The sequence below is a fragment of the Trachurus trachurus genome, assembly GCF_905171665.1.
Source record: "Trachurus trachurus genome assembly, chromosome: 23".
NCBI lineage: Eukaryota > Metazoa > Chordata > Actinopteri > Carangiformes > Carangidae > Trachurus > Trachurus trachurus.
In genome coordinates this window covers 19,060,749-19,076,093 of record NC_139912.1, presented here as the reverse complement: position 1 = coordinate 19,076,093, position 15,345 = coordinate 19,060,749, and the positions used below count along the sequence as shown (strand labels likewise).

Below are 15,345 nucleotides of genomic sequence, written 5' to 3'. Positions count from 1 at the left end.
CACACACAGGTCTCTGTAATCACGGTTTTTGCCGAGTGGTGGTTATACCTTCCAGAGGAGTTCACGCCCCCTTGAACTGTTTTGGCCGACTTTGTGGTGTACACTTCTGACAGAGAGCAAGCGAGGGAGTGAAGGAGAGAGGGAGAGAGAGAGAGAGAGAGTGAAGGAAGGGGAGGGAGCAGTGTTGCTTGTGGGAGGAGAAGGAGGAGAAGGAGGAGGGAGTGAGCAGGAGGAAGGAGAAGCCCTCTCAGTTTCTGTCAGCCCTGCTCGCTGTAGGCTACAGAATGAGCGCAGTTGCTTTCCTCTCAGTCTGAGAGGCAACTGCTGTTTTTTTTTTCTTTTTTTTTTTAGTTTTTCCTTCCGTTCCAGTGCCAGACATCAGTGGGAGACCCTGCAGATTTGCTCCCCCCCCCCCCCTCTCCTCCTCCCCTTCCCAGGCAGTACTTTTTTCTCTCTGGACCTCTGTCCCGCTCCTGTGTTGTTGTTGTTGTGGTGCCGGTCGGGGCAGTACCATGCCGGTGGTTGGCGTAGCCTCCAAGCTCAGGCAACCCTCCTCGGTGGGCACCAAACCGGTGCACACGGCGCTCCCCATCCCCAGCGCGGTGCGGGCGGCCGCCTCGCAGGGCTACATGGCCCGGCAGCAGGAGCTGAGGGCGGGCGACGGCACCCCGGGGCTCTCCTCCTGCCAGCTGTCAATCAAGTCAGAGTACCAGCAGGAGAGGACGCCCGAGGGCAAGGCCAGAGCCCAGACGGAGGAGAGCAAGATCTGCAAGGTTAGTGGAGGTGGAACAGTGTGTGTGAGTGTGTGTGTGTGTGTCCACTCTGCAGACACTCCACAGGTGTCAGGGAGAGGAGCGAGCTGTCTGTCTGTGTCTGTCCTGCTGGTTTCCTCCAGCGTGGTGACGGTCTGAGCAGGTGTCTGGCTCACTCACTCGGCGGTGACTCACGCCTGCTCCGGTGAGATGATGTCGCTGGTTTGTGATCATGGAGGGGGGGGGGGGGGCTGGATGAGTAATGTATTGCTGGCAGTGGGTTACCTCATCCTGCTGCCCATTCACTCTGTATATAATTTACTAATGTGTGTGTGTGTGTGTGTGTGGAATGGAAAACTCCAGCGCTGTGTGTGCTGGAGTATTTAGTGGAGACTATTAAGATCCCCCCACCTGTGAAGTGAACCGTGTCAGCTCCTCTGTGGGGTGGGTGAGGGAGGGGGGGTGGGGGGCTAATACAGAGGTAATGTGCTACCTGAGAAGCCCCAAAGATTCAGGGAACATTGAGCGTATGCACTCTATTCCCCTCCCGTCCTGTCCTGTCTCCTGATGCAGGGTAATATTTCAGATAGATCCCCCTGAATCCCCCCCCCCCCCCCCCCCCCCATTTCACTCCCAGACTATATTCTCAATATCTCCAACAGCGTCAAAACGTTGCAGATGGTTTTAATGGACGCACAGAGATGGTTGTTAAGTGCTTCGCCATACAACAACTCTGTCCGTTGATGCCAAGTTCTTTCCTATTTGCAGAGATGTTTGGCCCAGGTTCTCCTCCTGCAGCAGAGGAGGCGGGGTGGGGGGGGTGGGGGTTAGGTTCGGTCTGGAGGAAGAGTTTTCAAAACTCCCCGCCAAATAGTTTGCGCGGCGCCTCGGCCCGTCCCACATCCAGAGCTGTCAGAGCACAAACTGAAACTTTCCTGTTTGGCCAGTTGATCTCTCTCTCCCCCCTCCTCCTCCTCTTCTTCCTCTTCCTCCTCCTCCTCCTCCTGCTTCTCCACCGTTACAAGACTTCCTCACAGAGACAAAAAAAAAAAAGCGAAGACTCCCTGACCCTGATTCTTTTTCTGGCTCTCAGACTTCTGATAGTGAACAAAGCTGCTGATTTTCCTCGTGACCCAGAGGAAACATGGGCAGAAGACATCAAAGCACGGGTCAGCGCTCCCCCTGCCTCTAAATCCTCCCGGCGTGTCCGTGACTGAGTCCAAATCGCCTGCAGCGTGATTATGAGCAGGGGGGAGTCTCTCTGTGTGTGTGTGTGTGTGTGTGTGTGTGTGTGTGTGTGTGTGTGTGTGTGTGTGTTTCATCATTAACCTGCTGCTGAACTGGCAACTTCAGCTTGACTTTCAGCTTGTTAACACAACGTGGTTCTCACAAACCTCCATTAAAAGGAGCTGTTAGAGTTATTTACTGATTTTACTGTGTCAGCCTCCATCTGCCTTCATGCAAACCTCTCCACACCGAGTGCACTCGACATGCACGCTCCACCTCTGATCTTTGCCCTTCTTCTTGTTTTCGTTTTGTCAGTTGTTTCTAACTGTTCCTCTCACGGACGGAGCATCAGCTACATTTCCTGACTTGTACGATCTCTCTGTAGTCCCTGTCGTTGCAGAGCTGGGAGGCAGGCGGGGAAAGCCTTGCCTGTCCCAGCCTGTCGGTGTGGGTGAGGAATGGGTGGTATGGAAGGGGTAATTAGCCTGTCTAATTGTGTTGTGTAGTCCCTTAAGAGCTCGACTCTGTGGGTTTACAGAGCAGAAAAAAGCAGAGAAGGTGGAGGAAACACTGTCATTACTCCTTTAACATCCACCAACACTTCTTGCTCAGCGTGGGGTGCTATCATCAAGCACCATCAAGCATAGGACTGTGTGTGTGTGCGTGTGTTTGTGCAGTGCATGACTGCATGCTTGTTTGTGCACATGCCCCCCCCTCCCCTCCTCATATATACAGTAGAGCCAGCATGTGTTGGCTTGTTTCTGAGGTTCATGTGGGTGTTGTTTAGTCAGTGAGTGGTGGCAGAAAGTTCCACCTGCTTAATGAAGAGTTTCATAGTAACACTGATGACCCAGCATGGAGGTGCTGCAGCCAGTTGCCTGCAAACTTATGATGACACAAGTGCAAGAAAAATAAATGCTGGCTCAGTGCTAAGGAGAGAGGAAGGAGGGATTTGTTTTGTCTTTGGTGCGCTGTTTGCAGAAGACGGCAGGCCCACGATGTTGTTTTGCACAAAGCCGAGGAGGAAGTCAGTGAGAATCTCAACACACAAACTGGGCTGAAACAAATCCGATCCACGGCTCAGGCCGAAAAGCCGAAGCCCCACCGCTGCGCTCCGGACCCCAGAGCTTTCACAATTCACATTTAACAGATGCGGGCCACAAAAGCGTCGCCACTGCTCGTTGCCTGGCGGCTGAAACCCCTCCGTCACGGAGAGGAGAGGACGGGGCGTGCGGAGGAATCGTGAGCCGGCTAGACCAGGTTACCTTTGGACACGGTTCAGAGTCAGCTGTGCCTAATCTCAGCTGTATTCATCCAGTCTCCTTTTACTATGTGGACGTAATCCCCCGTGGATCCGCACAGGAGGCTGCACCTAGTTTCAGGGGAGTGTCTCCGAGCTTGTGTGTGTTTGCCTGTGCAGAGTTTTACACTGTGTGATACTTATTGTGAAGGCTGCAACACAACTAAACACGATGCAGTGACTTAATTTGATGAATGAACTCTGGGTCTAAGTTAATTTCACTTATGTAACCACTCGCACATGGTCCACAGCCGTCAAGTGACAATATATCATAGTTATAATAAGTAGATGGTGGCTCTGCTGTGTAATCACCATGAGGAAATCTGGTTATGCCGAGTCAGTCTCCTGCAAATGGAAATATGTAAGTCCCATCATGAGACACAGTGACACAGTGCTGTGTGTCTGTTAGCTCCCTGTCTAACTCGCATGAAATCAGCAGGTGGCTGCGCACGCCTCGAGTTTTGTCAGTGTTGTGCAACATCTGGCTCCTCCAAGGTTCCTCTCATGATCCATCTATGACCCGGGCCTGTCGACTCGCTCCGTGATGGAGATGAGAACAAGGCAAGACGCCTGTTCTTCCTGTCGCGCCCTCCACTGACAGTTCATATCAGCCACCGCCTCCGGCTCTGCAGAATGACGAGCTTATCCGAGTCGACCGGGCTCTAATGAAGTGTCGACGCCACCGCCAGCTCTGATGGGAGAATTATCTTGTGCATCAAGAGTTTTGGCAGCTGTCCAAATCACGCCGCCCCAGGACTTTTAGTGTAATTTAAAGTTCTTTTTAAGATAGGTTTGAACATTGCCTCGCACCTTTTTTCTTAAATCTGCTCTATGACAGAAGAACAAGTAACGTTGATTGGATTTATCTTCATTCATCCTTGAAAAATTCCACATGCTTATGGGATTTAGCTAAAGTTCTGTCTCCAGTCCTTGATGCTTCCTAGTAAATGCATCCTACAGTATGGCATCTGTTTGGGATCAACTTTATTGAAACATCACATCAAAGCCACTAGTAAACAATACACAATTAATTTTTGCAGGAACATAACTGTGACTGTTTAAAGTAATGAGGTTACTGTATGTTGTTGATTTACAGTGATATTATTCTGTGTGGTCTGTTTTAACACAATGACGTCAGACACAACCTGACTATTCACATTTATTTACAACACAATCGTAACAAATGTGCTTACGCTGCGTAAATCAAACACAGTGACACAGCCTCCTCTGCTGTTGCACTTCAGCTGCAGACACATCATCGCATCGTTGCTCCAACAGTCTTTGTCCTTGGGTTTTTTTTTGCTCCTAAGCCTGAGAATACGGCCAATTACAGAGTGAAGCTGTGCTCAGGTCAGCCTCCAAACACCAGTTTGTTAAGAGTCACACAAAAGTCCCACTTTTTATTGCTCACTTACTGCAGTTTTATTCCAGCTGCAGTCAGTTAGACGTTTGGGAAACTTGTGCCTTCTTTTTACACGTCTCTTGACCGTTTGTTGACTGAGACACAGAGATTGTAAAAAATACAACGGCCGCACAACCGTACGGCCTCGAAACACAAACGTTGCTTTAGGATTAGGTTAAGCAGAAATGCACAAACACCATATGGATGTACATGAAAATGATTCGTTCTCCTCTGTGTGGAGGTGTGTGTTATCTGAGAAATGCTGCTCATTGTATACATGTTGCAGGCTGCTGTTTTTACTGGCCTCTGATGTGGGAACGCTGCTCCTTGTGAATAACTACATACGTGTTTGCCGGAAGTTCAGCTTGGTGCCAAACGCACTCACCCACTTAAAGAACAAAAAACATCCTGCTGATCCCCCCCCCCCCCCCTCTCTCTCCACTGAGGCCTGAGGAGAATAATCAGGGTCTGTTGTTGCATATTTTGTTGTTGTTTGCAGCTCAAACTCCGGCTTGATAATGCTCAGGGCAACAGTATGGGTGGGTTCAAAGAAGGAGAGTGAGTCGGAGTGCCTCAGGGAATAATGTTGGGGTCCAGTGAGTTTGAGTGAGCGAGCAGAATGTAAACACACCTCCCTCTTTCTCTTTGGGCCTGATGCTCTCAGCTCCTCCTGTCTCCCTCTTTCTTTTTTGTATTCCTCTCACTTTTTTCTTAATCTTTTTTCTTTACATTTTTATGCAGCACAACATCTCCCCAGTCAATATAAGATTAATTTCTAGTATATTTAAACACACTTATTCACACCATCCATCTAGAGTCACATGCACCCTGTGATATTTAGCATGTAAATGCATTTTGCACATAATCCTGTTACATTTATGCATGAGGAAAATCCCCTTCATTAGCTCCTCTACAGTGACATTTGCGGGTTTTTTTGTGTCCGAGCATGTGGAGTGACATGATGCAAGAATCTGAATAGGAAAGATCAGATAATTTGTCTACAAGCCACCTCCACAATGTTAGCATTTAACAGCTGTGCACTGGCCTACTTAACCTATGGAAAACTTCAGTAGTGATGCATTCATGATCCTGTCCAGCACATCAGTGGACCGAGCCTTCTCTCTCTCTCTCTCTCTCTCTCTCTCTGTCTGTCTGGCTGGCTCTCGCCCAGCTCTTGCTCGTCCCCCTCGAGTGGCTCTGACACTGCTGAAACAACTGAGAGAACACAGGGAGTGAGAGAAGGCCAACTTGTTCCAGTAGGGGGAGAGGGGCTGTAGTGTGTGTGTGTTGGGGGGTGGGGAGGGGGGGTGTCTGCATGTGTCTGAATGTGTCCCAGTCATGGGTGGTCTGACTCGCCGTGTGCCGGACTCCATATCTGGAAGAGAAGTTGTGGTGGTGAGGGAGGTGTGAAAGCTGACCAGCAGGAAGAGCAGCGCTGCTATATTTGCACTTCTCTCAGCCAACGAGGTCAGTGAGTGATCTCTTTCAAACACACTGCGATGAGGCCGGAGTACGGTGGCCCGCAGAGGTCAACACACCGCCGCTGAGGAAAACACATGCAGATAAACAAACAGGCTTGCAAATTCGATCATATAACACAATAGACCACAGAGACTTTCCTTTCCCTCTGTCATAATTAAAGGTACAGTGTGTAGAATGGGGGTAAAACCGTGACATCTATCGTTCAGATTCTAGTTTTCAGCGCTCCCTCGCTCACACTCACCCCTCCCATCGGCCATGACGGTGGCCTCCGAGGACAAAAAAACGTTTTTACTATGACTGGGATCACTGGTAGTATTTCAGTAGCATGGAGCGATGAGGTGAAGATCTAAACCATTTTACAATATGTCTGCTGTTTCCTCCTCCTTCTTCTTTCCTTCTGCCTTCTTCTTCATTGGTTTATTTATGAATGCAAGACTTGTGAAACATGCTCTCTGACTGGCTGGATTTTCCATTCAGGCTGCCGTACAAACATGGCGGCGCAAGATGGCAACACTCTCTAAAGCGAAACCCTTGCTATATGTATATATAAAAGAAAAATTATTGCCAATTACACACTGGACCTTTAAGGAAAAAAATAACCTAAAAAGTAAAAAAAAGTGATGAATCTGCTGGGAGAATATAGGCTCAGGCCCTTATCCCCTGTTTGAGTCCCAACAAGGACAATCAACAAACAGTGGAAAGTGCTTTGAGTGGTCCAAGAGACTAGAAAAGCCAATTTACCATTCCATTAACCAATCATTTCCCACATGTTGATTAATTTAAATTTGTGCTCATTTGTGTGTGTGCAGATGTTTCCTCAGGTTGCAGTGTACTGAGCTCTGTGGGCCTTTGAAGTGTGGTGCTTGTAGCTTTCTCTGCTCCTACAGCCCATCTGATCCATCCCCTCCTCAGCTGTGAGGATAGACTGACCTGAACACGGCCTCAGGAAGGTGCAGCCCGTGACTCTTCCTGCAGGTTTTTATCAGCCTCGCTGTTCCGTTCTGCACTGGTTTGTCCCTCCGACTGTAGCAGCGTTGCACTTGAAGGTCAACAAGTCTGTGGTCTGTTCAGCCAATCAGAAATAATGTGTTAACAGGGGAGTCCGCCCCAGCTCGCCGTGCCTGCTCCAAGTTGGAAACATGGCAGTGATTTTTGGTCTAACACATGATTTTGAACCATAAGATTATCAAATTAAACCTAGAACCGTCAGAAAAAAAAATCAGATTAGGTTAACATATGTCGCAGCTGAATAACTACCACTCATGTGATTCACTCACATTTTTTACATTAGTGTCCACTTCAGCAACATTCCCCCCTCTGTGCAGAGATTCCTAAATGACCCCTGGGTCGAAATTGGGAAAATATTTGAGACAATATTATGCTTTCCAGTGCTCGCTCTCCCTGCGCCTTTTGTCTCACACACAGTATTTCATTGCCTTTTGTGCCGCGGGGAGTCTGCTGTCGGGCCGCGCTGTTTAAATCTTGGAGTGAGAACACACAGAGCGGCTGGTGTTTACAGTACAGCCACACTGGTTAAAAATACCCTCCCCTGGAAGTATAGTCGCAGCGTTCGCTCCAAAACACAGAGAAAAACAAGTTCAAGTGCACGGCTATAACAGTGAGACGCTTTACCGTAAAAATCCACAAGCATGGCTGGAAGCTTCAGTTTAGCAGAGCCGTAAAACTTTACATTCTGCAACTTTTTTAATGTGAGTTTCTTTTCTGTCTAAACGGCCCACGTTGTCCTCCCTGCCTTTGATGTAGCCCAGACAGCCAGCGCTTTTCTTGAGGACAGTTACGTAGGCTTGACATTGTACATTTCATTCAATCGCTCTGACCTGAGGCTGCGTGATTAAAACACCGAGTGAGATTAAAGTGAACGCGGCCTCCCGGCGCTACTGTCTCATCAGATTCTGAGCCGCTCTCTCTCTAGCGCTGCGTGTGAGGTGAGGCGTCGTGGCACCGAATAAAGGCAGGAAAACATCCAAGTGAGCGCTTGTGCATAATAGAAAATAACCCTGCTCTCATGCGGAGGCTGCTACGGTACACACACACACACATATACACACTCACACCAGGCACTGTGCTAGTTCAAAGGTTGGCTGACTAATGATCCAGGAGAGGGACGCTTCACTTGTTTGTCGGTAATGCCGTAAAGGAGGAAATGTAGACACAGAATTTATGTTACCCACATGTATCTGATGTTATCACTTAGGCTGCTCAGTCGTCTTTGACCAACACACCCACATAAGCACACACACAGACACACAACCAACATAAAGAAGCTGCAAGTGCAAAAGTCCCTAAAGGCTTTCAGCAGAACGTCTGTTGAGTTTTTGAGGAATTTGTCAGCTGTGAGTGACTGAAAGCTGTAGACATACACTGAAATAAGACATTAGACAAGACAAAAAGCAAAAAGATGTGCAGAATAGAAAGTAGAAACTGCCTCACCTTGTTTGGTTCTGATTCTGGGAGCTCTGAGCAGACCAGTGCCAGCTGACCTGAGGGGTCCGGATGCTTGGTAACATAAAAGTAAATCTTTATAGAGTGCTTTATAGACCAGTAGTAGGATTTTAAAATCTATCCTCTGACGCACAGGAAGTCAGAGCAGTGATTTAAGGACCGGTGTGATGTGCTCTACTTTTCTTGGTGAGAGTGATGAGTCTGGCAGCAGTGTTTTTATTTTTTTTAAACTTTAAGACCTGTGAAGACATTATACCGGTTGTCCAACCTGCTGGAAATAAACAGCAAGAGCTTCCTTAAAGGAATAGGTCAATATTTTGGAAATTCCGGCTTCCTGGACCCTGTGAGGCTGTTGGGGAATCAGCTGAGACTCCAGGAACTCAGTGTCTGGGCCAACACGCAGCTCCAGCATGTAACTTCCTGCAAACCATAAATTGTCATTTTTCTCTCTTTGGTTCTTGTGTGTGGATTAAAGGGGAACTGGAGGACTACTGTATGTGTAAGAGGAGCTGTGTCGAGGCTTTAGTGGAGCGCTGTGTGAAGCGTGGGTCAGCAGTGTTTGTGCCTGAAGGCTACAAGAGAGTCTGGAGGAAGAAAGAAGTAAACTTTCTGTCTGCTTGAGGCCAGTTGCTCCGGGCTACATTATTGGCTGCCGTCGGTCAGGTTGCATTATGGGTAACATGCTGGGTCTAATAAGGACGATTAATGCCTGTATCTCTAGTCCAGTGCCCACCATGAGTCTGACACAGCTGTAGCAGCACCATGCTAACCTTCAGTAGGTTACTATAAGGTCATCGGAGATACACACACTCACAAACACACACTGACACACAGGGAATGTTTAGAGTGCGGAGCAGATCATCTTCACCTCCACCTCAGATTCCCTCCATTTGTCTCTCTCTAGCTGTCTGTCAGCAGTCTCTCTGTCTGCTCTGTTTTCTTAGCGTCCCTCTCTCTCTCTCCTTCCTTTATTCTCCCCCAATCCCTCCTTTTCACATCTTCCCACCACTTCTTTCTTTTCCCCCTCCGTCTGCTGTCACCGTCTCTCTGCTCGTTCCCATTCCCAGCATTCCTCTCTGAGTACTTCCCTGGCCTCAACCTTTCTGACTGGAGTCTTTTCTCTTATTCCACTCCCTCCAACTCACTTACTGCTATTTTCCCCGTGACCTTTACCCCCCTCCTTTTTTTTCTGCTCTTTTTTTTCCATCCATTTCACCATCATGCTCCACCCTTCCCTCTCTCTCTCATTTTATTTAATATTTTTTGTCGATCTTTTCCTCTGTGATATTTCTAATGAGAAAAGCAGCAGGACAGAGTTAACACTCACCTGGCCCAGTTCTGTCTCCCCAGCTGTCACAGATAACCTTTCCTCTGCTGGACGAATAGGTCACCTCTTCTCTTCTCTTCTCTTCTCTTCTCTTCTCTTCTCTTCTCTTCTCTTCTCTTCTCTTCTCTTCTCTTCTCTTCTCTTCTCTACCTGTGGCCTCAGCAGCTGCAAGAAAACATCTGGGGAAGCCACAACAACCGGTGTCAAAAGTGTCCAACCAAGTATGGACAGGAAGAAAACATGCTAACACATCCTGTAACACAGGCTAACAAGGCCAGGCTATGTGTGTGTGTGTGTGTGTGTGTGTGTGTGTGTGTGTGTCTGTGTGTGTCTGTGTGTGTGTGTGTTGTTTTTAGTCTTGCAGGGAGAATGATTGCCGATGTTATGAGTCAGGCGAGAGGTCTCTGTGGTATTGACTCACGGCTTACACAGCAGCGGCAGTAGATCACCAGCTATCAACATGATTACTGGGTTTCCTAGGAGAGGTGGGGTTACACAGAGTAACAGCACCTATACACTCATATACATCCAACTGACTCACAGACTTGTAATGCACACATGTCCCAGTGTTAGAGGTAAATAAGGTCCTCATAAAGCAAACACCACATATAATAGGCTTCTGGTAATAGAAGGTCAATTACTGTACAGCTTTTCTTATTTGATTCCAACAAAATCAAAGTTCCACCTTTTTGTTTTTGGAAGAAAAAAAAAAGACCAAAAAAGTAATTTAGGTCACAAGAGTCAATCAAGACATTTAAAGGTGCTGCTCATCAAGTTGCACAAAACACCTACGAGTTACGTCTAACAGAGATTCTAGAGTAGTTAAATCCTGCTGTTTCCATGGAGGCCACCTGTTTGGTTGTGTTAGCACTTTGTGGTACCTGTTATCACTTTTGGAAAGACGATAACATGAAAGGAGTGAGCTGCTATCTCATCCTCCTGTTGTTTGGACAGTGAGCTGGTCCACCTGAGGACAGGGAAGAGCTCCATCAGACCTGACTGGAACAATCATAGCCTATATGGAAATAAACCGTACAGTGGTTATTAATAAGAGAGGAGCTGGAAGAACACAGCTTCAAACAGCACTCATTACTGAATCAGTCTGTCATCATTAAGGACAGCTCTCGGTTGTGGCCCACTCTTCTTGGACGCTTCTTTTTCTTCATCAGTCACTATAATCTCAGCTCAGAGAAAGAGAAGTAAAACGTTATTATTTTCATAGGGTTCACTGACATGAAGAGTTGTGTGTTGTGTGAGAAGTAGTTGTGTTTTTATTTGGGCTGGGCTGATGGGCTGAATCCCAGTACATGTGGGAACAACCTGACTCCCATCACATGGGCGCATTTGAACAAACTCCATCTCCAGTTGCTCATCAGTGAAGAAAAAAAAAAAAACCCTCTGTGGTTGCAGTTGGTAGTTTCCAGGTGTGAATGTTTGTAGCAGCATGAAAGTGAAACAGAGTGCTGCTGGAAAACAGCATCAATCATCCATCCCTGGGTTACATTTAAGGGCTGACTATGGGATGTTTTTGATAAATAAATAGAAAACACAAACCGAGCCTCAGACGCAGATGGCAGGATGAAAAGCCCCGCTCTGGTGGGATCCTGGGTGGTGGTTTGTTGCTGTACCCTCCCTTGGCACGAGCTTTTACAGGGCGCTTAACAGAGCGAGCACACATGTTTTTTTGGAGCGGTTAGCCCTCACATTTAGACTCATCATTACCCACAACCAGCGTCTATGTTCTCATTACTTTTTTTTTTGTTTTGTTTTCAATCCAGACATGTAGGTTTTCCTTATTTTCTGCATTTTGGATGTGCACGCCTTACGCAAGCAGCCAAGCACCAATAAAATGCCAAATGGAAATCATTACACTTTCTCATATATTTCTGTATGTTTACTCTGAACTGCGAAGGGATTTTCCTGCATGCATTTCATGGAGTCTTTCATTCAAATTGCGTCACAGTGCCATGTGTGCATGTTTAAAGGGATATTTCAACATTTTGGCAAAGTGGCCCATTGCCATAATTCCTGTAGTCTTAGGAGTAGGTTCGTTACCTTTAATTGTCGGTGCAAGCTGGTTTTAGATCAGCGGGGCAGAGATGCGAGCTGCTCAGCTAACGCTACGGAGGCAAATGGTATTTCCAGGTTCACAACTTGTCCACGAGATTGTTTTGGAGTTGATGGATTGTGCATTTGATGAGTTTGATGAGGGAAAGCCCGGATACATATGCCTCCGTAGCGTTAGCAGCTTGCGGCTCTGCTCCGCCATTCTAAAAATAGCTTGCACCGGCAATTAAAGGTAACAAACTCCTAAAACTTATATGGCAATGAGCTAATTTGCCAAAATGTTGAACTATCCCTTTAATATTAATGGCCCCATACCTATCCTATGTGTAAGATACTGATTCATTTTGCATGCTCTCCATCCTGTTTGGTGTCATCCTGGCAGGGCTGGACACTGATGGTTGTGGCTCTCCGAGGTTTACAGCCGTGGAAAGATCATGCAGGTCGAGGCAGACTCAGTGATCCTAATGGAGTCATGAGATCATAGGCCGACTCAGTGGAGCGTGACCCCCTCCAGCCTCCGGACAGTCTGCGCAGCATTATAGCAGCATTTGATGTGTCCATGGCCTTTTGGTAACAGTAAATGGAGTGTGAAAGTGCATGTTGCAAAGTTGCAACTGGAGCCTTGTGGGTGCACGTCTGTGTCTGCGCGTCTGCGTCAATAAAATTGAAATGAAATGAAATGAGGTTTTACAGTAATATAAATTATAAAGCAGCTTTTTCAGTAGTGGGAGGTTTTGGTGGTTCGCTTGTCTCACAGCGAGGAACACTTGGACCCCGGCCCTGGCCCCTGGTTCTCTCTGTATGTGGTTTGCATGTTCACACCGTGCTCATGTGCGTTGAAGAGACTCTCAATCCATAGGTCACCATACATCACACTGACTGGCATCACACACGGGGTTTTACACACACTCGCCACAATCTGGAACAGGAGCAGCCAGTTCTAATTGGAGCTGACTGTATGTGAGGTCCTGACTCCGTGTTCTGGAGAGCCAGGTCGTAATGATCCACATCTCGTGGTGGACAATGTCAGGGCTGTTGCGTCGCCCCCTCAGTGTCCTGACTCTGCTCTTCCTCTGGGCTGCAGGTGGACCTCTGCTCCCCCAAAAGCACAAAGCACCTCTATTAAAAAAAAAAAAAAAGTCATTTCCGCCTCACCATCACAACCTTATTGCCTCTGCAGTTCCACTATATTAAGTTTGCCTATAAAGTGTGTTAACTCTGCCATTAATGAGTGTTAAACATGAACCACCGGCCCTTGACAGCGTCTCAAGAGATGGAGAGCTGAAGTCTAATTCCACCCTCCCCTGTCGCCGTCGCCCTCTCCTCCTCCCTCGCCCGCCTCCCTCCATCAGCCTCCCTCCATCAGCCTCCCCACATGGCCAACAAAGCTCTGCTGTTTTGGGCCGGAGCGAGTTTTCTCACAGGATAAGTCTCCTGACACACATTGGAGTTGGGTTTTATTTACTGGCTGCTGTTGTTGTTAATCCCACGTGAAAGCTCAAACTCGCTTTTAACAACCTTGAGTTTTTTGTTGATGCATCCTCAGAGGATTTTTTGGCGCTCTGCTCATTTCCTCTCCCGACTCAGCAGAGTTGACTGTTGTCATTTAAAACAAGCAGTGGGTCTGTTGAGTTGCATCTGCACTGACGGCACTGGCATTACTACATTTATTACATCCACTGGGTGTCTGGTAATCTGTTCTCTCTGTTCCTGTTGATATAGACTATTTACTCTTAGATTTTTGGTACATTCTTTAATGTTATAACATTGTAGAGTCGAAGTGAAATGGGATCAGGATGAATCTTTGTCTGTGTCGACATTGGAAGGTTATCACCTCAACAATCAACCTGGTTGAAGGTTGAGCTCAGACTTTCAGTCAGTGCAAGCTTGAGCAAATGAGCAACGTTTTCCCTCCATAATCCCTTAATGATGAGAAAGGGCTGTCGGCCATCTTGGACTTAAGAGTCTCATTACTGGAGCTCTAATGAGAGGACAAGAGGTTTTTTATAGCAGCTACCAAGGTTCACGTGCTGATGGTCGATTAGCCAACATCCTGCCTGACCCAGAGTCAGCCATCCCTCCTGAGAGCAACAAGAGGCTTTTTACCGTCTCTCACCTCATTCTGTATTAATTCATAGTCACTGATCAGATTGGAGCGGGGGGAACACTGTGGTCCAGGGTCTCCACTGTCGATCTCCAGGCTACCAGCTCCTTAATTCATCCCATTTTAAAATGATTCTCTGAAAAACAAACAACATTGATGAGCAGCATCAATCACCGCACGTGTTCAGGGCCCCGGCTGATTGGCAGATTTGAATAACAATGATAATGTAAGCGGTAAGCGCTAAAAGAAGAAACGCAGAGGGGAGGAAGAGTCAAAGAGAGGGATGGAAAAGATTATTAGAGTGCAGCTAAAAATGAGTCGAGGATATGATTCATGCACCGAGGCTTTGTCTGCCCTTCGCTGTAAAAGCTCACTTAGCCTAATATAAACAAGGAATGTGCCACCGTCAGTTATGTGACATAAAATAACCTCAATTTAGATTTTTTGGTGTAATAACTTAGTCATTTTATTTACAATAACCAATTTAACATTTTTTTGTTCATAATTTATCTGTGTCCTGCTTTGCTAAGAGTTATTGGAAATGACCAGCACATAAAACTTTCCAGAACAGTAATATGGAAGGTATGAGTACACCTGAAACAAAACAAATGTGTCACATGGCCCTAGTTTGACTGGGGATTTCTGTCCTATGACACATTTTCAATCAAGTGATGATATCATTTGTGTTTAAAAAAAAACAGCTTTCTGTTACATTAAGTTGCAATATCTCAGATCCAACACACTCATTTGCTTGTATTCTATTACAGTAACATATTGTGTCAGGGGTGGATGGGAGGTTTACAGTGCTGAGGTGAGTTGTGAGTCTGCTGTCATTCCACCCTTGTTGAACCAGGAAGTAATGGGTTGCAATCATTCAGGCAGACAGACTACTCCTCGGAGAAGGGAGGGCGAAGCAGCCAATAGTGGCGGCTCTGCTTCTTTTATTATTTAGGACTTATTCAAAGAACATGTGGATGGTAGGAGTTAACTCGCCGCTGGATTGGAAGCAGATGCAGGCACCTCATTCAAGTTTAAAACCTTAATCGCTCTCTGTATCTGGCTCCTACTCGTTGGCCTTGTGGGGAGAACAGCTGAAGGTAAGATATCTATACAGGGCGGGGGGGTGGAGGCGAGGGAGGGGGGTGTTGGTTTGGATGTGGGGGGAAGAAACCGGGATGGTGGGAAAGAAAAGTGTGAGAGGAGGAATAGTGATAGTTATGT

The 15,345-nt window shown here is 47.1% G+C and overlaps 1 protein-coding gene across 1 annotated transcript in view; it reads left to right on the top strand.

Annotated features, from left to right (window-relative positions):
- Positions 1-512: 512 nt before the first annotated feature.
- The window catches only part of nav3 (neuron navigator 3), a gene marked incomplete at its 5' end in the record, with an annotated part of 225,133 nt that continues 210,300 nt past the window's right edge, over positions 513-15,345 (top strand). The window contains one exon of the mRNA XM_083999642.1: positions 513-773. Coding sequence (XP_083855768.1) covers positions 513-773 — 261 coding nt within the window. The remainder of the gene's footprint in view (positions 774-15,345) is intronic.